General features: G+C 33.5%; 2 protein-coding genes across 4 annotated transcripts; one reads left to right on the top strand and one right to left on the bottom strand.

The window, feature by feature from the left end:
* The first annotated feature begins 1,075 nt into the window (after positions 1–1,075).
* On the top strand, positions 1,076–3,817 carry LOC134277084 (uncharacterized). Its single transcript, XM_062759356.1, has 5 exons — positions 1,076–1,214; positions 1,972–2,053; positions 2,982–3,149; positions 3,343–3,443; positions 3,734–3,817. Exons 1-5 carry the CDS (start codon positions 1,194–1,196, stop codon positions 3,797–3,799), a joined length of 438 nt encoding a protein of 145 aa, XP_062615340.1. The 5' UTR covers positions 1,076–1,193; the 3' UTR covers positions 3,800–3,817.
* An 11,101-nt stretch (positions 3,818–14,918) lies between these two features.
* LOC134277082 (uncharacterized) lies at positions 14,919–22,774 on the bottom strand. 3 transcript variants are annotated; one of them, XM_062759354.1, is made up of 3 exons: positions 22,568–22,774; positions 15,358–15,742; positions 14,919–15,089 (listed from the first exon to the last, which is right to left on the bottom strand). In XM_062759354.1, exons 1-3 carry the CDS (start codon positions 22,736–22,738, stop codon positions 14,926–14,928), a joined length of 720 nt encoding a protein of 239 aa, XP_062615338.1. In that variant the 5' UTR covers positions 22,739–22,774; the 3' UTR covers positions 14,919–14,925. The 3 variants fall into 3 exon arrangements, with proteins under 3 accessions (XP_062615338.1, XP_062615337.1, XP_062615339.1); XM_062759353.1 differs by lacking the exon at positions 22,568–22,774 and adding an exon at positions 16,003–16,534; XM_062759355.1 differs by lacking the exons at positions 14,919–15,089; positions 15,358–15,742 and adding exons at positions 21,321–21,469; positions 21,671–22,055 and having other exon boundaries at positions 22,568–22,773.
* Between the last annotated feature and the right edge of the window lie 1,962 nt (positions 22,775–24,736).

Here is a 24,736-nt window from a genome sequence, read left to right as displayed (position 1 = left end):
TTATTTGATTAATTAAAAACATACCTAAATATTCTGCAGAAACAAGTGTTGTTTGTTTCAATTTATTCACTTGGTCTTCCATTATGGACGTTAATGGGCAACAAACTATGACTTTGCTGTTCTTCTTTTTACTCCAACCAAGAGCCCGAATTACTGGTAAATAAAGTTGATATGGGAGAGATTTTCCATACCCGGTAGGTAAAATAGCGAGGCAATTGTTATTATTCAGAATAGTCTCCAATATTTCGACTTGTTTTTCTTTAAGACTGTTTATTTTTGTTTCTTTCAAGACGACATGGAAAGCACGTTGATAATCCGCCATTTTCCTTCTAATACCGACCGTTTTCTAATACGTGTTATCTGATTGGTCAATATTTTCTTATGAATATGCAGACTCAAAGTTCACTCAGAGATTGACCCTTATGAGAGTTCTTCAGACCCTACTAACGAAGTGATATAGTAGGGGCTGGCTTTAGTCAGACTGCCTTTTTCCTTTGGAGTCTCCATATGAGTGAAAAATTCTCAAAAGGGACGTTAAACAATATATACAGTTAATGAATCATTCAATCAAATCCTTTGTTTTAGCTGAATAGCTGATTTTTTTTATTCAGCTTATTTTACTTTTTTTTTTAAAAAGCTGGTGTTTTTATGTACCCCCAACTTTATTTGGCATGGATGAAAAGAAAATATTCGATGACAAAGGCTTTTTTCCTATTAATTTATATGTTTTATGTGAATTAGTTAAACAACAATATTTGAAAAGAACTTTGAAAAAAAATACTAGGAAATTTACCTTTATACGACTCTTCTTTAAGATTTCATCTTGTTCTATGTAAAAATATTTTCCTCACTCTCTGATTTTGAAAGTGGAATAATACGGTACATGTATATTCTCACCGATTTTCGGTAGGACAAAGGCACAAAAACACCTAAATATTTAATTTATGATTTAAATTACCTTATTTCTTATCCATCTACTCTGAAACTCTTTAAGATGCACAACTGTAAAACATAATTAGAATTAGAAAGACCAGTAAAAAAAACAGCATTTCAGTTTGTACCTTGATGAAATATTTATTATAATTTACTTTTATTAATTGTAGGGGAAAGTCAAGCTTTTCTATGATGCCAAGAACACAAAAATAGCCAGTTTCTCAGAGAGAGTTGTAAATGGTAAAGTCTTCAAAGGTGTAATGGTTCAGAATTTTGAGGAAGTAAGTTTCTGATACTTAATTCAATATATATATGTATTTTGTCAAATTTGATGTAGTACACGTTACCAGAGGATGATCATCTTAATATTTTTAGCTCTACTGGTCAGAGACCAGGAGAGCTTATGTGATAGTAATGCGTCCGTCGTCCGTCCGTCTGTCTGTCTGTCCGTCTGTCTGTCTGTCTGTCTGTAAACAATTATTCAAAATGCTACTCCTCCTACAGTTTTGGTCCGATTTCAATATAACTTCGCACACAAGTAGCCTACACTAAGATACATAATTCTGTGCATTGGTTTTTGATTTCAATGAACGGTGTTGCCGTGGTTACTAAAAATAGAAATTTCTGTGAAAGTCTTTCAAAATGCTACTCCTCCTACAATTTTGGTCTGATTTCAATATAACTTTGCACACAAGTAGACTACACTAAGATACATAATTCTGTGCATCGGTTTTTGATTTCGATGAATGGTGTTGCCATGGTTACTAAAAATAGAAATTTCTGTGAAATTCTTTCAAAATGCTACTCCTCCTACAGTTTTGGTCCGATTTCAATATAACTTGGCACATAAGTAGATTACACTAAGATACATAATTCTGTGCATAGGTTTTTATTTTAATGAGTGGCAAGGATCATTTTTTTTACTTATCGCTGTTTTAAAGTCTCAAGTCCCAACTGCTACTTTTCTCTTCCTTTGTTTTAGGTATAAACCAGTAGAGCTACAGTCTCGACAGAGACTTCTGGTTTTTATTTTACCAGGGAGTTCAATACACTGTCGTGAACGGTGTCTGCAATACGACTAGACTATCCAGAAAAGGATTTACGCCCGCCTGTATACCTAGTAAGCTTTCTTCTGTTTAATGGAATGAGATAAATCAGTGCATTTATTGACTCGTATAGCGATATTTTTTTCACTTGGTTACTAACTTGTAATAAAAGTGTACACAGGACCTGTCCTATATCTCGCTCGTATTTGGATATTTTACTGAAAATAGATGAGAAAGACCAACTTACAACATTGTGTGACAAACGTGATGATTTCAGCTTTTCCATCTTCAACTTTCCTATCCTCTGTCACCTGCGTTTTGGGTCTGTGTCTCCCTTTACGTTAATTCAGTACTCAAAAGCATTCTCAAACGACAGCCATTTTTGTAAACCGAGGCATACTTTGACAGATAAGCTGATGTACATATATTATAGAGATTATACAAACATATCAAAACATTCTTTAAAAATGTGATTTTTATAATGACCTTCTAAGCAAATATTCATTGGTTCGTATTTTGGTTGACATTTTTCATTCAAATTTTAGGACTTTATTTTTGTGTTCGCATTTGAACAGATTAAATTCTGCACTTCCTGACAATATTTGTATATTAAAAGAAATAATTATAAAGCCTTGCTGTTGTTTAGGAATCTTTGAAATTGTTTTCCTGGTATATTTCTATGTTAAAGTAGTTAGACCACCAAAGAGATCAAATCATGCTATGTAAATCTTCTCAAGAACAGCTAGATCATGATTTCTTGTTTCCGATATGCAATCATTCTTACCCAGCACAGATCCAAGGCTCTTACTAATATGGTCCTAGAGAATGTGATAGGGCCACAACTTGGGATTTTTTAAAAAATTCATAGAATATAGAGGACGTTGTATTTAAAATTCTAAAGAGCAAATCAGCCAGGGATGTATAGTATAGAATATAGGTCCTTGGCTGAGCCAGTGGGTCTAAAATGAGAGTTGTGCCTAAGGGTTTCTTAAACTTTTACAGAAGGAAGCAAAAAAGTGAGTGACACTCACCTGGGAACGTCATCTGACTCGCTGGACGTCAGTACATACGAGGTCCCGATACCGCAGTACAAGACAAAGGGTTACTTCATGATGACTAACCAGTTATGTGTCCCTGTGGGGGATACTATCACAGCGGGCACAGAGAAAGGTATGAAGAAAAGCGTACAAGTAGTCAATAAAAAAGCGAGTCAAGTTAAAAAAATCATTGCTGAAAAACAAAATTTCTTTAATGACCAAAATCAGATAAATATTGATGTTGGTCAAGGAATTATCAATAGATAATGTATTGGGTGCTTTTATTATATACTTTTTTACTGCACAGACATGAATTATCGTTTTAGCTGGTTTCATGGCTACTGTTGGATACACAGGATTTGAACCTGGAATAAAAGATACCAAAGTTTTCAATAAACCAAGAGAATGCAGCAGTAAAATAGACGAGGTAAGGAACAAAATGTCTGATATTTTTAACTTTGAAGCCTTTAAATTTAAATTTCTCTTTCTAAATTTTGAAATCAAATTCCATTGATTTGACAAATAAGTAAAATTTCGAGTTTTTAGTGAAGATACACTTAATGTAGAAAGCTATGTCATTTAGATTTACAAATAAAGAAAAAAATGCTTAATTGTAAATAAGAACGGCTTTTTCCTTCAAATAATATATACATGCTCAAAGTTTTAGTAAGCTTCAAATAGAATTACCAACTCATTTAACAATTCTTATCATTTTAGGGAGAAATCGATCTCTTTGAAAGGTTTGGCGTGTTCAACTACAAAATATCCAGTTTGTTTAGATAGGAAATGCTGTGAAGCCTGCAGAAAATCCTAGAAAAACTCACAGCAGTCATATTTTGCCACATGAAAAGTTTCTTAAATATTTTTTTTTAATTATATTTTTTGGTTAATGTATAGGAATCTCCTGTGTGCTTGCTCTCTGAACAATTTGTCCATATTGTTGTCGCCATCACAATATCCTAGATTTTATATATTTTTGTCTTATTTTTACTGAAAATAAACACTTTTTAAATTTTTGTATGAAGATTTCTCTGATTTATCAACATTCTCTAAAACAACTTGATCAAATTTTACTGAAATTAGATTAAGGAAATGCTAATGAATTTGTAATGGTAACCCTACAATTATAAACTTTATGATAAACTTCAACTTCTCTATCGCTAATTTTCCTTACTTGTTCCCCTGATCAGCTTTGATACACAATAGGATCTTCTTTGTACAATTTATTCCTAAAACGAAGCAATCTATCGACAAATAGATAAATGAAAAAAGGATATCAACAATCTCATTTAAAGTCATCATTTCGCAAGTTCTGTTGATGAATCAATGACCTTGTCAGCAAATACAATTTATCATTAAGTCAAATGATGACTGACGTTTTACATGTTACATTTGTACCTGTTAAGTCTTTATTTACACACTGAATTATCTACGGAGTTGTCCGTTTGCCTGATCTTGACAAAGACCTTTGGCGGGTGTGATTGGTCGACAGGGGACAATCACTCCTCCATGACACCTTATCACACCTCTAATGTTTTTTAGAAGTCTGTATTTGCTCTGTTTTTTATTTGAATTGTTTCAATACATTTTTGATTACTGTTCGTTATCTCTATTTCTATTTCATTTGAAGAAAAATATTTCTTCCGATGGATTGATCTTTCGTGGTGGAAGTAGGAAAGTGATACAGCTTCATACAATTTTATCAGTTTGTCAGGGATACAAATCGTTGATACCTTCATAACATTAAAACATCGTTTTTTGAAGAAAAACAAATCCAGATGAAACTAGATGCTGTCATGAGACAGTAATACCCGCACTAAGGTGTTTGCCTCTAAATACACGCTCCTACATATTGGGCGGCTTTCCAAAGAAATAGTCAAAATAATTCTATAATTTACATGTATTCATCAAATTGAGTATGAAATTCTCAGACCCTGTGACCAATAACTCAGAACCTCTTATATTTATTTTATACATGTTTAATTCATTATATACCAGTCTGAATTTTATTAATGATGTAAATTCATGCACGGATCTGTCGGGGGGGGGGGGGGGGGGGGTCAGGACCCCCCTGGAATTTACAAGGTTAAAAAATGTATATACTAAAACAAGGAAAAAGTTACAATGGACCCCCCTTGGAAAATGCAGATCCGCCCCCCCTGGTAAACACGAATATGTGTAAAATAAGTATGAAAAGTTAAACATTTAATTTGCGGCAATAGAAGTCACCACTACTCCCACCCCACCCCCGACGATATAGGTTTTTGACGTTTGGGTGAGATTTACTTTAGGTTTTTTTTTTGATTGTCAATTTCTGGGTTAGGATTTTTTTTTGACTGAGGAGGACCCCCCCCCCCCCCAACCCGGAAAAAATTTCTGGATCCGCGTCTGAAATTAGATTTTGATATATGTTTTGCTCATAATAGGACCTTTTTAAATTTACTAACCCCCCCCCCCCCCCTCGACACCACAATCACACAGCACATACTTTTTGGAATAGGCTAGATGGAAAAGGTTTGTTAAAATTTAATATCGTTTGTTATGAATTAATTTAAAATTTGTTCTTGTACTATACATGTGAACATGTAAATTTCTACATCACATCACGTTGCGTCACCTATTATCATATTTATAGATTAAACACCATTTGGCACACCTCGGCCGATTCCCACTTCATCTGATAAGGTGATGGAATCGACGAAGGTTCGCCAAAATGGCACATGGCTGTAGTCTGGTGTGCATTGGATTAATTCATTTTGAGTTATAATTGGATTTATATTTCATGAAGTTGAGACACAGGGAGTCGGTAAGTAGAAGTTTTGGTATAGTGGGGGGTAAAATACACCCAAACTATTAGGTTAAAGTTTAAAAAGGGTGAAAGATCATCGCATGCCACACTAGACGAATTTCATATTGTGAAGTTATCTCCCGTTGTCGATGTGACATTCAGTTACTGCCAATACTGGTGCGGATCCAGAATTTTTTTCGGGAGTAGGGAGGGGGGTTCACATCTCAGTCAAAAAATTCCAGCCCAGAATTTCGTGACAAGCAGGAGAAAAAAATGAAAACAAATAAACAAATAAAAAAACAATGATAGTGAGGTCAATGTTTTCTAAGTTTATAGGGAGAGGATGTCAAGAGTCATTTTTTACTTGCTACAGTATATAGTCTTGTTTAAATAACAAAGCAAATGCCAGATGGGGGGGGGGGATGGGGGGATTCCAATCTTCCTACCCACTTCCTGTCCCTGAAATAACAATGTATTTTGTTATTCCAGTTAATTGAGTTAAATAGTATATTTTTTTCCATTTGACTAATTATTATACATATTTTGTTTCTTGTGTTTAGTATGTCTGTCTATAAGTCTGCAGAAATTAAATCCTAGTTAGCTTGCCCATAAGTTTTAAATGGGATGGGCTATACAAATAGCTTCCACATTTTATAGGTTTATTTCTTGTGACAATTTAATAAGACCTTTTATTTGGGTACCATTAATTTTTACCTCTGATCGCTTGACATGGGATACACATTTTTACAAGAAAAATACCAAACTTTAAACTCTGCCTAAATTTTGATCAGTAGGTGCTAGGGCTTTCATACTTATCATGACATATTGTATTCATTGTGAACTGTCAACAGGTGTAAATATGTTTGAACTTGACCCTAGAGTTTGAACCACTTAAACAAAAAAATTAACCTTGGCAATTAACTTTTGAACAGGAATTACTAGGGATTTCTTTATTTCACATGTGCATTCCTTGTGACAAGACTTTCTTCTGATACTAACAATTTGAACCCTTTGACCTTGACCTTTGATTTTGACATATATTTGAGAAACTTCAACCTTCGCCATAGGCTTCCATACTGGGACATCAGTGTTTCACAAACACATCTTATCTTCATTATTATTTGGCGGTGTCTCCATATGAGGGAAGATGTATTCACAACAAACAAACAAATCACTAAAGAAAATATAAAACATGAATATGTTGGTCATGCATATCTCTGCAGGAAAAAAAACAGCTTTTCAAATACTCCAACCATATCGTAACCCTTTCAAAACACTCATTTGAGCTTTTTTGGTTTTCTTAGCATATAATGTCTGTCGTAACGTGTTGTCCATCTGTTTGTCTGAAAACTTTTTACATTTTTAACTTCTCTAGAACCACTGGGCCAATTTTACCCAATTCATATAGAAATATGTACATTTGTATGTCAGACTCAATCCATCTGTCTCAATAAATTTAACCTTGGTTATCACGGTTATATCTACTGAATGAGAAGAGACATTCATATTAAACTTATGTATTAGTATATATATTTACCTGTGAGAATGGCATGGTTTTTTTTTTTTACATGTGACCTAGAAGTTTGACCAACTTGCAAAAAAAATTAAATTGTTACAAATTCATCATTTTGAAAGAGAAAAGTTAGGGCATTCATATCATAATGCATGTATATTATTACCTGTGATAAGACCTTTCCAAATAAATCATGACTTTTACACTGTGACCTTGACCTTGAAGCGATCAAGCCTAACCTACTTTTCAAAAATGTTGCATTTGCTTATAACTTTTGATTGAGATGAGATATGACTCTCACATTTGACATGTACATAAATTACTCATAAGAATTCGAGGTGTTTCCCAGCATGCGATGTTTTTTTATGCGCCCGAATTTTTTCGGGGCGCATATTGTTTTTGTCCTGTCTGTTTGCCTGTTTGTCTGTTTGTCTGTTTATCTGTTTGTCTGTTTGTCTGTTGTCAACTTTAACCTTGGCCAAAACTTTTGAACCGTAAGAGATAGAGACTTCATATTTGGTATGCATACTCCTCTAATAAAGTTCTTTCAAATGACATCAAGGTCAATGACCTTGTGACGTTGACTGTGACCTATATGCTAAAAATAGGTTTTTCAACTGTTTGTCATAACTTTTGAACCATAAGAAATAGAGACTTCATAATTAGTATGCATACTCCTCTAATAAAGTTCTTTCAAATGACATCAGGGTCAATGACCTTGTGACCTTGACTGTGACCTATATGCTAAAAATAGGTTTTTAACTGTTTGTTATAACTTTTGAACCATAGGAGATAGGGACTTCATATTTGGTATGCATACTCCACTAAAAAGGTTCTTTCAAACAACACCAAGGTCAATGACCATGTGACCTTGACTGTGACCTTTATACTTAAAATAGCTTTTTCCACTTTTTGCCATAACCTTTGAACCATAGAAGATAGGGACTTCATATTTGGTATGCATACTGCACTAATTAAGTTCCTTCAAATGACATCAAGGTCAATGACCTTGTGACCTTGACTGTGACCTATATGCTAAAAATAGCTTTTTCCACTTTTTGCCATAACTTTTGAACCATAAGAGATAAGGACTTCATATTTAGTATGCATACTCCACTAATAAAGTTCTTTCAAACAACACCAAGGTCAATGACCATGTGAAGTTAACTGTGACCTTTATACTAAAAATAGCTTTTTCTACTTTTTGCCATAACTTTTGAACCATAAAAGAGAGGGACTTCATATTTAGTATGCATACCCCACTAATTAAGTTCTTACAAATAACACCAAGGTCAATGACCTTGTGACCTTGACTGTGAACTATATGCTAAAAATAGCTTTTTCGAACTTTGTTGACGCCGGGCGCATAGTGTTTCACAAACACATCTTGTTACCCCTTGACGTTGATGTTTTACATAATTTTCAAAATATTTAACTCTCCTAAAAGATGATTAGGCTTCTGAGTAACATTAAGGAAGACTTCAAGGAAGACAGGGCTTTTTGCACAAAAAACGTCATTTTTCAAACCACATTTGACCCCCCGGGGCAAAATCTAAATTCCAAAACCTTACTGCACATCTACATGACCCCACCAACCATCTCCCAAAAGATGATTAGGCTGCTGAGTAAAATGTAAGAGGAGTTCAGGGAAAACAGGGCTCTTTGTATGAAAAACGTTATTTTTCGACCCCCATTTGATCCCCTGGGGCAAAATCTTAATTCCGAAACCTTACTGCACATGTACATGACACCACCAACCATCTCCCAAAAGGTGATTAAGCTGCTGAGTAAAATGTAGAAGGAGTTCAGGGAAGACGGGACTTTTTGCACAAAAAACGTCATTTTTTTACCCCCATTTGACCCCCCGGGGCAAAATCTAAATTCCAAAACCTTACTGCACATCTACATGTCACCACTAATCATCCCACAAAAGATGATTAGGCTGCTAAGTAAAATGTAAGAGGAGTTCAGGGTAGATGGGGCTTTTTACATAAAAAACGTCATTTTTCGACCCCCATTTGACCCCCCGGGGCAAAATTAAAATTCCGAAACCTTACTGCACATCTACATGACACCACCAACCATCCCCCAAAAGGTGATTTGGCTGCTGAGTAAAATGTAGAAGGAGTTCAGGGAAGACGAGAATTTTTGCACAAAAAAAGTCATTTTTCGACCCCCATTTGACCCCCCGGGGCAAAATCAAAATTCAGAAACTTTACTGCACATCTACATGTCACCACTAATCATCCCACAAAAGATGATTAGGCTGCTAAGTAAAATGTAAGAGTAGTTCAGGGTAGATGAGGCTTTTTACATAAAAAACGTCATTTTTCGACCCTCATTTGACCCCCCGGGGCAAAATCAAAATTCCGAAACCTTACTGCACATCTACATGTCACCACTAATCATCCCACAAAAGATGATTAGGCTGCTAAGTAAAATGTAAGAGGAGTTCAGGGTAGATGGGGCTTTTTACATAAAAAACGTCATTTTTCTACCCCCATTTGACCCCCCGGGGCAAAATTAAAATTCCGAAACCTTACTGCACATCTACATGACACCACCAACCATCCCCCAAAAGGTGATTTGGCTGCTGAGTAAAATGTAGAAGGAGTTCAGGGAAGACGAGAATTTTTGCACAAAAAAAGTCATTTTTCGACCCCCATTTGACCCCCCGGGGCAAAATCAAAATACAGAAACTTTACTGCACATCTACATGTCACCACTAATCATCCCACAAAAGATGATTAGGCTGCTAAGTAAAATGTAAGAGTAGTTCAGGGTAGATGAGGCTTTTTACATAAAAAACGTCATTTTTCAACCCCCATTTGACCCCCCGGGGCAAAATTAAAATTCCGAAACCTTACTGCACATCTACATGACACCACCAATCATCCCCCAAAAGGTGATTTGGCTGCTGAGTAAAATGTAGAAGGAGTTCAGGGAAGACGGGACTTTTTGCACAAAAAACGTCATTTTTCGACCCCCATTTGACCCCCCGGGGCAAAATCAAAATTCTGAAACCTTACTGCACATCTACATGACACCACTAATCATCCAACAAAAGATGATTAGGCTGCTAAGTAAAATGTAAGAGGAGTTCAGGGAAGATAGGGCTTTTTGCATAAAAAACGTCATTTTTCGACCCCCATTTGATCCCCCCGGGGCAAAATCAAAATTCTGAAACCTTACTGCACATCTACATGACACCACCAATCATCCCCCAAAAGGTGATTTGGCTGCTGAGTTAAATGTAGAAGGAGTTCAGGGAAGACGGGACTTTTTGCACAAAAAACGTCATTTTTCGACCCCCATTTGACCCCCCGGGGCAAAATCAAAATTCCGAAACCTTACTGCACATCTACATGACACCACCAACCATCTCTTAAAAGATGATTAAGCTACTGTGTAAAATGTAGGAGGAGTTCAGGGAAGAAAAGTGTGACAGACGGACGGACGGACGGACGGACGTGAGTAACAACAATATACCCGAACTTTCTTTAGAAAGTGCGGGTATAATTACAGAATCATGTAAATAATATCACCAATTTCAATGTTGAGATTTTGGGAGAAAACAAATTCGTATATCACTGTCAATTAAAAATACAAATATCAAGTCAAATTTACAGAACCTGTTGAACTTAACTTATATTGATTGATTTATATATATAAATGTTCATACACAATTCTAAATGCTAACAAGAATACTTGAAATAAAACAAACAAATATCTGTTAAAGGTTTAATTCAATGGCCATTTATATGATATTCATTTTTTTTTAAAGTTTATATAAAGTTTTTTTTTCTGACGCATTTTTCGGATCCATTGCTTTCCCTTCTCTTTGTGACTAAAATCAAAGGCAACTTTATTGTACATTTATGAAGAAAAGGCACTCATATGGAAGCGAATTAAGCTTTAGTAAAAATGAAATCTAAAGGAATAAATATGAAACCGTCCAAACTTTTTTTAAATAATAAAGGTATGTCTTACTATAAATGGCACAGTAAACAAAAAACCAAACAGCGTCAAAGCAGACAAAATAGTCCCATTGCGAGACGATATTCAAACAAATATTTTTAACATCCCATTCGTTGTAAAAGTTATTGATCAATATTTTTGCTTGAGAATTAACCTGAAAGAGAAGCAAGATATTTATTGAGATATTCGTGATATAAAAACTTGTGCACATACGCTGCTGAATGCATACATTATATTGAACAGGAACTATTTTCAATAGCGCGGGCTTTTCGAAATGTTGAAATGAGTTTCATGTTTCATATTGTTTTTGTCGGTGTTATTATAGTGGTTATATATACTGTGTATTATTTTAACTATTCCAAGACTGAATTTTTAAATTATGGGGAAAAAGTGCTTACTGAATAGAAAATATGCGAGAATTTCTTGGAAATATTATTTATTAAATTTTTAGATCATAACATATCTTGGGGTCTCGACTGTCAATTTGAATTACGGGTACATGGGATATTGTTTTAAATTACAATCATACAAACTCTACCTGTTAAAAATCAATGGCCAAAAGGAAAAAAATTAGTATGTACTAATTTCGAATCAGACATTATACTCGAGCAATTAAAGCCCGACTTTCAGTTCTTTCAATACATTGATTTAATTTAGGCAGAGACCAGTGCAAATTTTAAGATGAATTCTTGTAAATATGCAAAATTTCCCATATTTATTTACAGGCCTATATTTGAATTCATCTGAAATAGAATTTGTCTAAAATCTTGTACATGAAAAGAAGAAAACCTTTGCTGTAGCCTTCAACTCGACATTTCGATATATCGACGACGTTTTGTCAATTAACAATGGTAATTTAAATGACTTTAACTTTACAATCGTCAACTTCTGTTACTTCTGCAGCAATATACCTTCATCACCTGCATATGCAGTTATATATCTCAGTTGATTCGATATGCAAGAGCATGCTCTGCGTATGAACAGTTTCCAAAACGGGGTAAATTATTGACAAACAAGTTGATGAAACAGGATTATCAGCATTCTTGTTCTAAGTTCTATGGTCTATACAATGACCTTGTCAGCAAATACAATTTATCATTGAGTCAAATGCGGACTGACGTTTTTCATACTTATTGATAGTCCATTATTTATACACTAAACTTTTTTTTCGCTATCCCGATCATGACAAGGAGCATACGGCGGGTGTGACCGGTCGGCAGGGAATGTTCACCATTCCATGGCACCTGATCCCACCTCTTATGTTTTGAGGTCCGTTCATTTACTAGAAAGATGCAGAGACATAACTATCTTAAATTAAAATGTCATAAAATTCGCGCATATTTGCTTTGTTGCTACGTGGCATGCCCTATTTGTTTAATAATTGGGTATTATATAAATATTGCATGTAGTTGAGTGTAACATTGAAAATTTTCACCCCAAGAAATCATTGTCAACCGAGGCGCAGCAGAGTTACACTCAACTACACGTAATATTTTATTGCCTGACGTCACGGCGTCAGGCAGTATAAGGATTGATATTTCCAAGATCCGAAAATGTGCGACATATCTTAAGAGCTAGATTTTGTGCAAGCTGATTTACATTGGAATTCTTTACCTGCCTTTTAAAAGAAACATTTTCAGAAAAAAGAAATATATTACTGATGCGAAATACTGCAGTGTTTACTTCCTTTAATCTTTTTGCATGGGACAGATTATTTAATATGATTTGCCGTTTCAACATGTCCGTGTATCCTTTTTTCTGCATTTCTATACTACTGGATCAGTCCATTTATATTCTACGAAAGGGGTGAATCGCTCTTTTCGCGCCAAATGTCACTAGTAAGCTATCTTCGCACCTTTTCCTTGGATTGTTCTATTGTATGAATGGGTGTGCTAACTTCCATGGAATTAAATAAAGTTTGTCCTTTTAACTTCCTTCTAATGCTTCAGAAATTCTATCTACAAGTTTTATACCATTCCTTAAAACAAAAAATCGTATACATAATTAAAATACATGGTATATGGACGTGTAACACTAAAGAAATGATGTTTCTAATTTGTTTACCGATCCCGCGGTTTTTTTATTCCATAAATGGACGAGTCCAATAATAATAAACAACGCAGTTCAAGCCATCGTCTCCAGATGCCTTATCTATTATATGTCTTTGTTCAGATGCACACGATGAATAAGAAAGTAGTGAATAATCTTGGACATTTCTTTCTACAAAGCCTACTGAATTTACTTTTTTCATTCTCAATATATCATATATTATATGATAGTGTCATCCCCTCCCCTCTTAAGAAAAAAAAATAATGAACACACATTACTACTGTTTACTTCAGAGGAGAAAATACACTCCAACAAAATGTGTTTTTAATCATATCCATCTTTTAAAATGTTCACAATGCGTGAAATCAATTTAGATCCAAGGGCAGATCACTCCACTTGCAGACCCTCCCCCCTCCCCCCCCCCCCCCCACTTCAACTACAAAGTTCTTTAGTATGCAGTGTAGAGATGATTCTTCTACACGTTCAGTAAAATCAAGATTTCAATTACATAAGGTTCTCAAAATATAAAGTTAGGATATTTTTTAAACCCACAAAGTATTGCTCAAAAGGGTTATCACTCTTCATGCAGATAAATTGATTGATTTAGTCAGGCAAGCTTTTTAAAAAGCTGTTACTTGTTATATTATTACAAATACAGTGAACCGTGCGCGCATACATTCTGCGCAGTCGCTATTTTTTGGAATATCACCCGTCGTCAAGCACTGTTGACTGTTGCTACGCTGAAGGGCGTGGCTTCATTATTCAGCGTATAATAGTGTTTTTTAACAAATGTTTCTCGACCAATCAGATTCAGGTTATTTACACGAAAGTATAATATTAGTTAGTTTAGTTAATAATGGCGAGTTAATACTTAATTGTAAGCTAAACTGTATGACAGAGTGACTTCAGATATTAAAATTCATTTGTTATCATTTGCTAGGTCATTGCTTTATTTATGTACATGTACTTAATTCGATATGAAGCAAAGCACTTCCTGTACCGGATTAATATAGAGGACCTACGGCGTGTGAGACGGAAAAATAGGGAATGCCTCCTCCTCCTTGTTTCGGCTCTTGATATCACTTCATATTTTTCCAGGGACCCATGGATTTTTGTCTTTTCTTTCTGTTTACGATATGTTTTCCCTACTTTATTTATGTGGTTCATCACTTTTCGCTACCTCTACCTTTTAATTTTCACTTCTGCAACATTGCGTACATAGACCAAAATGTCAGTTATAACGAAAGACAATAAATATATAAATATATATATATTTATTTTAATTCAGGATATAATTTGCAGAATCAAAAATAAAAAATGACTAGAAACAAAATTATGCAAATACACATAAAATGAATTATAAAATGGTTTGTGAAATGAACAACCATTGCACATAGAAAAATAAACACTCAGTACAAACATACTTTTCAAAAGTGAGACCTTTCAAACATTGTTTCTCTCTACATTTTAGTTTGCTATCAATGTTCAAAATACCATATATCAAGGTATTTTATTAACTTTAAACTTAGTAGAAAGTGGAACACTTATACTAGTATTTAATTCATTAAGTCAGATTTGTCTTTAGAATGGAATCCCAATAAAAATACTCGGGAGGAGTGAGTGTTGATCGAGTCCTGTAAAATGATCACAGCTTTTGAGAATGGCGATGTCTGCACATCCATAAAACTGCTCCTGACCACCTCTGCCCATTCCACATCCGCTTCTGTCACAGCCCCAACTGTTACCTGATGTAAAGAGAGTAAACTTGTTAGATCTGCTTCCTATACTAACTTAAGATAGAGAGAATACTGATTCGGGAAGAAAAGATTCGTAAATTTATGCTCATTGTTTTTCGATTTTGGGGTATTGAAAAATAATTAAAATATGAATGAAACTTGAACGTCATATAAAGATGGAAAAATTAAAGAATGTTACCATCATGAATGCTCTTTTTCCATACTTAGAAAAAAAATTAAAACAAAATATCTGATAGTAACCGTCAAGAATTCTTACCCGTATTATACTTCCACTGCAGAACACACTGAGTACATGAAACGCTGGGAGGAATCTGAAGATGAAGGTTTATCACACCATAAACACTACCTCTGACGTAGTGCCGGGTGCTGTTGTCCGGAAATCTCAAAAGGTTCTTGTCTAAGCAGGCTTGAGTTATGGCTGTAGATGTGTCGTTATGTTCACAGAGTCTAAATTCAAAGTACCCAAGATGGTTGGCTGTTAGTTCGACTTGAATGTCCATGTTTTGACCAGAGGGTTGATATTGATAGCATTTAGAAATGATGCCTGTAGCGTATTTTCCCCCAGCTTCGTTTTCACGCGGGTTTTGCTGGTAAGGGTCGCCACATATACCACATTTTCCTCTGTTAATTCCCCATTGATTCTGAAATTTTGAAAAAAAAATGAATTTTTAAATGGTTTTTAAAATCTGAAATGTTTACAAATCATATGAAGAAAATCGTGAAGAACATTTATTGGCCACTGCTACATTGTTTTTATTGAAACCCAGCATTCTTGATATATCATTATCTAAACCGTTAAATTATTCTTCATTATTAATATATTTATCTAACAAGTCTAATTTACCTGGTGCTATTGTACGTGAAGAGAATTGGATGAAATATAATGAGTGTGATGGCTTACCCATTTCCCTCCACACCAAAGCTGGTGATCATTGTCATTCTCGGGGGTCGGGAAACCGTACCTCCACATAGAACTTCTGGAGGGGGGCATGATAAGACGACCGTGGGCCTCCGCCAGGCAGGGCAGCAAGGATGCTAATAGAGCAGACAAAAGAATACTCAAAGAATTCATCGTCCTCCAATTCTGGTATATTGCTTACGAATTCGGTAATTTTCTGGTTTTTGAATGAAGTAACTTTCTCTTTTTATATCTTTTTATATAAATCGATTCCGCTTCCGTGTTTGGAATGAGTTTGAGATTTTTTGCAACAGGGATTGGGGTACCTTGGTAATTTGACAGAAACGCAGAAATGTACAAATAATGGATCAAAGAAACTGATAAGGGTCAGACGATCTAAATAAATTTGTGATGACAATGAATCATTTTGGTATTTTTTCTCTTTTCCCCCCAAAACATACCCTCATGGAAAAGAGGGTACTGTGTCACCGAGTACAGAATTTACAGTTTACATTCTTTTATTTGATATTCCTTTAATTTACAAGGCACATCATTTGAGACAAAAAAGGTTAGATTATCCAATTATTAATAAAGATTGAAATCATTTTACAAATAACAATATGCATTGACATATTTTCAATTGCCATTCTTAATATGTATAGAAGAATACCAACAGGGGCAAGCGAAATCTCAATAAACGTTTAGGGAAAAATTAATTTGCTTCTATGAAAATAAATCATAGAATACTAGTAATTGATGGAGAGAGAAATATGGAAATCCCTAAAATCAGGGGCATGCTGGAATTTGATTCATGTCAATAAGTTATTAGAAAAATATTTTAATTCTGATTTCCAAGGGGAAAAAAAGTTCAGTATCATTTTTTGAGAGAAATAATGGTATATTTCTTCTAATATTGTTTTATAATTACTCAATTTTCTCTGCAATTGAAAATCTTCATTTATAGCCCCTTAACCTCTGCGACTTTTTTGCTTTGTAAATCTTAGATTTGCAAAAAAGTTCAAAATACCCTATTCTTATTTCGTATTTGTCTAGGAAAGAAAGACATTTAGTGGCAATAATCACTGTGGTTTGTTTCAGAATGTGGTAACTATGCCGCTTAACCTTTAACTCTATAATTCAAAAAAAATATATCAGGTGAAGATAACAATTATCGTTCTCAAAAAAAAATCTATAAAGAATATAAATCTGTGAACAGGCATAAAACACATGGACCCTGAAAATTCCTGAGTAGGGATCAGGTACCTTGGAGGTGTAAACATCCCCTGCATGCTGACTGGTCACACCAACCGTAAGCCTTATGATTCGATCAAGATCTAACATTTAATATGCATAACGAAACAAGTCGGCCAAAATACGACCTAATAATAAGTTTTATATTTCACAAGGTCAATGACCATAAAGTTCACAAAAATGCTGGCTTAAATAAGCAATGTTGCTGAAATCCCTGTAACATCAACTTTTTAGTGAGTGGCCTGCCTCGTTTTAAAAATTGATCGTTCACAGTGAAAGTTTTTGAGTAGCGAAAGAATTGGGAAATGTAAACATCGTAAGCAGGTGTTAATTTAAGCAATATTTTATTATGCATTAACATAATAGGATTGGACAACAGGCACTGCCTATATAAGTCCTTTCCACAATACAAAGATCAAAGTCATACATGTACAAGTAAATATTAACTACATAACATTGAAAGATATAAATATATACATGCATATACTAGTATTCAGTAGAATTATAACAAGGCAAATTTAAAAAAAAGCAGGTGTTAGTAGAATATTACATCTAAAATAAGGACAATTGATGATGGCAATTTTAGCTGACGTCATTTTGTTTTTGTAAAGTTGAGTTGTAAGTTGGCCCCTATTGTCGATATAGAGTCAGTAAAACATCAAAATAATCACCTGATGTTGCAGACTCTGTGTAGTCCTTAACTTACTGGGGTATATCTAGTCGACATATAAATGAAAATAGTTATTGTAAATTAATAAAACATTGTCAGTATATCTGAATGTCGAATTGAAGGTCACAGCAAGTGTTTCTACTTCTTATGTAGAAGTTTTCATCATACCGGTATATAAAATGACATTTGGTTAAATTTATTTTCGGCTCCATTCTCATATATTTTTTAAAGAAAACACAGAGATACAAATGTATGAATGATATTTTAAAGGCATGTGTTTTCTCTTCTGATTTGCATTGTTTGAATGTACTTTTGAGTTTGGATAGGGTTCGTTATCTCTGTATTGTATGAGACAGTCTTCTACAGAATCCAAATTAATCAGGAAGTTTGAAGGTTATCAAAACAAGCTGATTCATTTAAGGTTACATTAAAGTTTAAGTAAACAAGGCAGAAAGTTGTTACAGAGAAAGTTTTTAGGTAGTATTATTCCAAATTGAAAATGGCACGATTTTTTTTTCTCATCATTCCTTTCATATTTTTTTTTCTTATTGTACTTCATATTCTATAGTTTTTTTTATTATACTTCAGTGAAAAGATGCACAAACTTATACTTTTTTATGGATAGTTATCAAGTGTTTATTCAATATTTTTCAGACATTTTGTTTGAATGTTATACAGATTAAGAAGAAATTCTGTATTTTCATTTTTATGGATATGTGTATAATGTTCTCTACTACAGATCTTTTGCTTTTCTTTTAAGTAAACAAAGTCTTACTGTTCTGAAAGGAAAATTACTTTAGAGTATTTAGTTCATACTTTCAGACTACAACTTTGTGCAAAAACCATAAAATATGTTCAAATTAGCTTGGACATAACATGAAATAAAAAGAACGTATCCGATATTTATAGAGTCTTTCAGCATGAAATCCTTTGAGTCCATGACATTGGCATTAGATTGACTTAGACAGAGTCAAATTACTTTACTTTTTTAAAATTATAAATTGTTATCTACCAAACTTGAACATGATAACATGCTACTCGCTATGTATGGATAAAGACAATTAGGGTGTGACTCAATACAGGAAATCAATGGTTTAAATAATCCCAAGCCTTTTATGGATTATACAAGATTACGTGGAATATAATATCTACTTTTCAGGGGAAATTCGTCATGATCTTTAAACCATTTCATTATTTTAAGTTTCATCTCCTAGACCAGCGTTGTATGAAGTTTTTTCTGGTCACAAGGAATCTCTAATATGATGAACTTTGAAAGTCTTTAATGGTTTCTTTTACGCAATATTTACTGGAAAGAAATCTTAATTAATATGATTATAAATTACTTTGTTATTATACCCCCCGCTTGAAAAGCGGGAGGGTATATAGTAATCGGTATTTCCGTCCGTCTGTACGTCTGTCCGTCCGTCCGTCTGTCCGTCCGTCCGTCTGTTACGCTTTGGGGTACCCATCTCTTATCCGCAACTCCTCCCATACCACTGAAGGAAATTTAATGAAACTTTCACAGAATCTTTATTACATATTGCCATTGTGCACCTCCTATTTTACTTTTTGATCTGACATATTTTTTCAGAGCAAAACATGGACACTGCCATTATATTCATATGGGAGGCGGGGGGTATCATTTAGTGAGCTCATTGCTCACAGTACCTCTAGTTTGATTACTTTTATAGTAAATTTGAAATTGATATTTATTTCTGTGGATCCTTATTCAATTGACAGTGGCTGTGTAGTCTTTGAAACCAAGGCCTTTCAACAATCTCTGGGAAGGGCTTAATAATACGTTGACCTATTCTCTTGAAGCAGAATTTATTCAAAAAACATCTGCGTGAGAAAAAGAAAACTTTTGCCGTGGACCATGATAACAGATGACACTTACTGATCCCTTTTCTGGTGTTTCCAGGGTTAGGTGTTTTTGTCTATTCTTGATGTTTTGTTTACTTTAACTATGAATTAATTAATAAATTACCAAATCAAAAATTTTAAATTAACATCTTTAATCATTAGACATATATTTAATTGACTTAACATAAATTTGAAACAATATGCTTATTTGACTTCATTGATCTCGTTACTGAGTATTTTATTCTAAATTTGAAAATTTTTGGGTTACTAAAATCTTGAAATGAATAATTCTACTTCATTTCAATATATTAGTCTTTACCTTAATTGCTGGTTGATTGCATGTTAGTACAATTTTGATTTTAATCAAAATTCAATTTTTTATATAGTTTTAATCTAAACGTTGTATTAATAGTCAAATATGTATTCTTAGTATGTACATAGGTTTATTCATTCCAATGCTTTACTTATTTTAAGCATATTTTTTTTTTCTTACTAATGTACGACCTGTCGCATTTTCACCGATTCTTGTATTAAGGTATTTCTTGGTGTTTGGAATTATCTAACATTTTAAATGCCAAATTTAGGGACTTGTTTACTGGGAATTTTTGTGATGACTTTGGTGTTTTTATCACTATATCTTACCAATAAGATGCGATAACCTCCCCAGGCACGTCTGTGGATTACTAACGACATGTAACTTATTATTACATACTAGTAGCTCCAAAGATTGTAAAACACGTGCGAGGTCCTAAGCGTCTTTCTTTGATCCTTACTTACATGAGACCAATGCCCGTTTAAACATTATGTTTCATGTATCATAGTTATGGATATGCACAGTATACTAGTTTTAGTCTATTTATGGTTGTGAAGTTAAAGTTAAAATCCTGATATGTTTAAATAATTATTATATCATAAAAAAAACTTTGTTTTGTTCAGTTTTTCAGAGTTTTTTTTTTTTTTTTTTTTTTGTTTTTTTTTGTTTTTGTTTTTTTTTTTTTTTTTGTTTTTTTTTTGAAAGGAGATCATTGTTAATTTCACATTTTCCATGACATTGTTTCATGTAATATGAAATAAAAGGTGAAAAAAATCTTTTTCTCAAAAACTTTATTAATTTGTAGATGATTGTGTCAAAACTTGTACATTTGTACCTTTACATATATTATGCAATCACATGACATTGCACAAAGGCCATACCAGTATTTAATTTCCAGACAAGAGAAATCAACATCAGAAAAAGTATGTAATTATTCAAAGGAAAGTAAATTAAATAAAACATTAAAATGTAAAATTCTCAAAATATGAGTGGCAACAGATTGTCATAAAAATAATATTGTATCAAAATTGTTCTTCAAAAAATTAGATGTTACAAAAATTATATTACATGGTATAGATTAACGTTCAAACATCTGGTTGTAAAGGTTCATGAATAGTATGTATCTCTTTATTTTGTCATTAACGTTTAAATGATAATTTCAGCAAATTTAAGTATTCATAAAAATATAATAATAAAGGACATGAACTAAACAAAAATGTCCATTGAAATCATTTCTTATTATCAGGAATTAGTGAAGAATGTCTAGGACTGGTTACAGCTTCGGAGAATTGCAATGTCTGCACAGCCGTAGTATTGCTCCTGCGCACCATGACCCTGTCCACTTCCGTTTTCGTCATGACCCCAAAAGTTACCTATTCAAAAAATTCAATTATTGTAGATTTGTTGTGGTAATAATACAGCATAAGGTAAGGGTGAAATATATGGAGATAACGAAGAGTATTCAAACTTAAAAGTCGATAAAACATTATAAAATTGGAACAGAGCAAACACTGGACCTCCAAAACATTTAAAAGAAAGAAATACAAGTCGATGAAAACAATGACTGCCCTTACCTGTATTATACTTCCACTGTAGAACACACTGAGTACATAAGACACTGGACGGAATCTGAACCTGTAGATTGATTACATCTTTAACACCTTTTCTAACGTAGTACTGGGTGCTGTTGTCCGGAAATCTCAAAAGGTTCTTGTCTAAGCAGGCTTGAGTTATGGCTGTTGATGTGTCGTTATGTTCACAGAGTCTAAATTCAAAGTAACCAAGATGGTTGACTGTTAGTTCGACTTGAATGTCCATGTTTTGACCAGAGGGTTGGTATTGATAGCATTTAGAAATGATGCCTGTAGCATATTTTCCACCAGCTTCGTTTTCACGCGGGTTTTGCTGGTAAGGGTCGCCACAGAGACCACATTTTCCTCTGTTAATTCCCCACTGATTCTGAATAATAATTTGAAGAAAAAAATAAATATAATCTTACAGTAAATTTATTAATTTACTTAAACGAATATAAAAGTTATAAATAATATTTGTCGCTAAATATTTCTACAACTAAGTATTTTCCCTAATATTTCGACCAATTCTATTAAGTTTGAGCTGAGAGTATCAGTGCATTTCTTAGTTGAAAGCATTTTTATTTATCAAAGTTATTTATTGATGTTTTTCCAATAATGAAAATAAAAAGTCTTGCACTTAATTTTTTTTTATTATTTTTTTATTGTTGAACTAGCTTTACTCATTAAAGCATTTTAAATGATAAACACGACTTTTTAGCTTAGTACCAACTGAGTCTGATAAAATAGTCAAACTTTTTATCTGACTTTGTAAAAAAAATTGATCAAAGTTAAACAGTCGACATACTCTTCATTTAGTGACTTTCATTTGCCATTTCATGATTATGGTTATTACTTATATCAAAGAAAACCAAAAATATCCTTTTAAAAAGATTTTACCCAATATCCCCCACACCACAATTGGTGATCCATGTAATTTATGGGAGTACTGAATCCGAATCTCCACATTGAACTCCGTGATGGCGGCAGGATCAGGCGGCCATGGGCCTCAGCCATTAAAGGGAGATAACAAGCTATGGTCAAAAATACTAGCGTACCCGAAGTCTCCATCTTAGAATCTGCTAAGGTTCTAAATTTGAGTTCCCTTTTTATACTTTCTTGAATTCTCTTCCTGATACATGTAACGGGATGAGGATTGGCAGAAGAATTTTTGTGTGCAATAATTAGGGTAACAGAGGTATCTATAGAGCAAACAGATATCATTAATTTTATTTCAAAGTAAACCTATAGACAGAAAAACACTGGTCTAGTGAATCATTGTTTTAATTCAAAAGATAATATAACAAGAATAGATATGGGTTACCCCATATCCAAAGATATTCGACTTTTAGATTTAATATGCTTATCAGTGTTTATAATGACGTTAATAAAAAAACTGCAATGTCTAAGGAACTTCTGAGCATGGTGATTCTCCTGACACATAGGCCTACATGAACCTGTGTCTGCAAGACCAACATTAGCCTTGATCTACACACGTGCGATGGAGCTGTTAAACGCATCCAGCGAGCTCGGAGAACATTTTTGTTTTGCCGAGAAGTTACGATGGCAGACAAAACTTTTCTTTTCTTAATTAGATCATATGAATACGAATTCTGATTAATAAAAATTATACAATCCCTGTTGAACTATATATAGTTTGTTCTAACATTTGCATCTGCAACAACTTGTGTTTAAAATGGCCGTGTTAGGAAAATCAAGACCGGATCGGAAAATTCTAAACTGAAAACCTTTTTTGTTTTGAAAATTACTTATGTAATGTATTCGTCGCAGATATTACTTACATTATTCAAGTTCTATATAAAATGGTAAGCCTATGCTGAACTCCAACACAAACCCGAATGGTTCTCGTTTTGCCACACATTTTATCCCCTAGTTTACAAAGTGTACACACGTGAGCAGAATCAGAAAATTCCGATTTAATAATATACACACACAGAATGATTTATTTTTTCTTAAAAGGAAATTTTATGATAATTAACAGACTATAACTTAATACAATTGTTGATATAGTATTATCAATTCATTTGAAAAAATATGAATCGAAGAATGACCTAAATATTCTCTATTATCAAACGTGTAAAAAAAAAAAAAAAAGGCTGAGGAGGGAGCGAGCGTAGGAATATTGATATTTTTTATTTGCATTTCGGGGGGAAAGTGATTTTCTAATAATATTTTGACGTTATTTTTGATTTCTTTAACGTATGAAATACACAACTTCACTCTTATCATGAACAATAATGTTGTATCTACTTAATCATGATGGATATTTTGGTCGGACCAATTTGTGTGAGCTTGAAAACAATAATATATCAGAGATAGTATGCATTGATCGAATATATTAAAAATGAAAAAGAAAGTTAACAATTCTTTGAATAATAATCTCACTTAGAATACAAAATTGTTAAAAACAATTTTACATTTTAAAAATTTCTTTTCAATTTTTGCAAATTATGCGAACGATTAATTCTACTTCAATATAATATTAAAATCTTCATGTAGAAGACATATTTGATGGTAACAGAAACAGAGGTATTCAGGAACCTAATGCATTTCACTAATCCCATTTTAAAATTTTGATTGATATAAATACACTCTTATTCATAGGCAGGTTTGAGTAAACAAATGCAAACAAAAAGGAAACTTGAAACCTTCAAATAACAAACTCCTTTTCATAAAAAAAAAAAATGCGATACTAATGTCGATTTCCTCTGAATCATGTGTCATGATTTATTTGCAAGCGTCTCATTCTTAAATATGAAATTCTTGAACGATTTCTGTCAAAACGTGATAAAAACATTTTTTTTTTTTTTTTTAAAAAAACAATATCTTTTACCAAGTTATATTTCCATTTCTATTTTTTTTTTCTCTGTGACAACTCTTTGAAAGTTAGCGGTGTTGATTTCTTGATAATTCTGCCGGAATGTAAATTAGGCAGGTCGGAAGGTCGGGAGCTAAGGAGGCCTAATATGCATGTAAATCTCGGGCGCATCTGCCTCTGTGCCTAACACTAAGGAGGAGAAATATGCATATATTTACATCCACTGAATA

The sequence above is a fragment of the Saccostrea cucullata genome, unplaced genomic scaffold (assembly GCF_032062105.1).
Source record: "Saccostrea cucullata isolate Sc308-1 unplaced genomic scaffold, CSIRO_AGI_Scuc_v1 ctg564, whole genome shotgun sequence".
Classification (NCBI taxonomy): Eukaryota; Metazoa; Mollusca; class Bivalvia; order Ostreida; family Ostreidae; genus Saccostrea; species Saccostrea cuccullata.
Note: the sequence above shows the minus strand (reverse complement) of the source record. Positions and strands in the feature narration are given on the sequence as shown.

What these genes read in the sequence shown, in the direction of transcription:
- LOC134277084 (XM_062759356.1), top strand. Translation starts at nt 1,194, where the DNA reads ATGGTTCAGAATTTTGAGGAA. An exon ending in TACGCCCGCCTGTATACCTA is followed by an intron (nt 2,054 to 2,981) that starts GTAAGCTTTCTT and finishes AAACTTTTACAG; the next exon opens with AAGGAAGCAAAAAAGTGAGT. An exon ending in GCAGCAGTAAAATAGACGAG is followed by an intron (nt 3,444 to 3,733) that starts GTAAGGAACAAA and finishes TTATCATTTTAG; the next exon opens with GGAGAAATCGATCTCTTTGA.
- LOC134277082 (XM_062759354.1), bottom strand. Translation starts at nt 22,738, where the DNA reads ATGGAGACTTCGGGTACGCTAGTATTTTTGACCATAGCTTGTTATCTC. An exon ending in TGTGGTGTGGGGGATATTGG is followed by an intron (nt 15,743 to 22,567) that starts GTAAAATCTTTT and finishes TCAAAATTTCAG; the next exon opens with AATCAATGGGGAATTAACAG. An exon ending in GCAGTGGAAGTATAATACGG is followed by an intron (nt 15,090 to 15,357) that starts GTAAGAATTCTT and finishes TCTTTACATCAG; the next exon opens with GTAACAGTTGGGGCTGTGAC.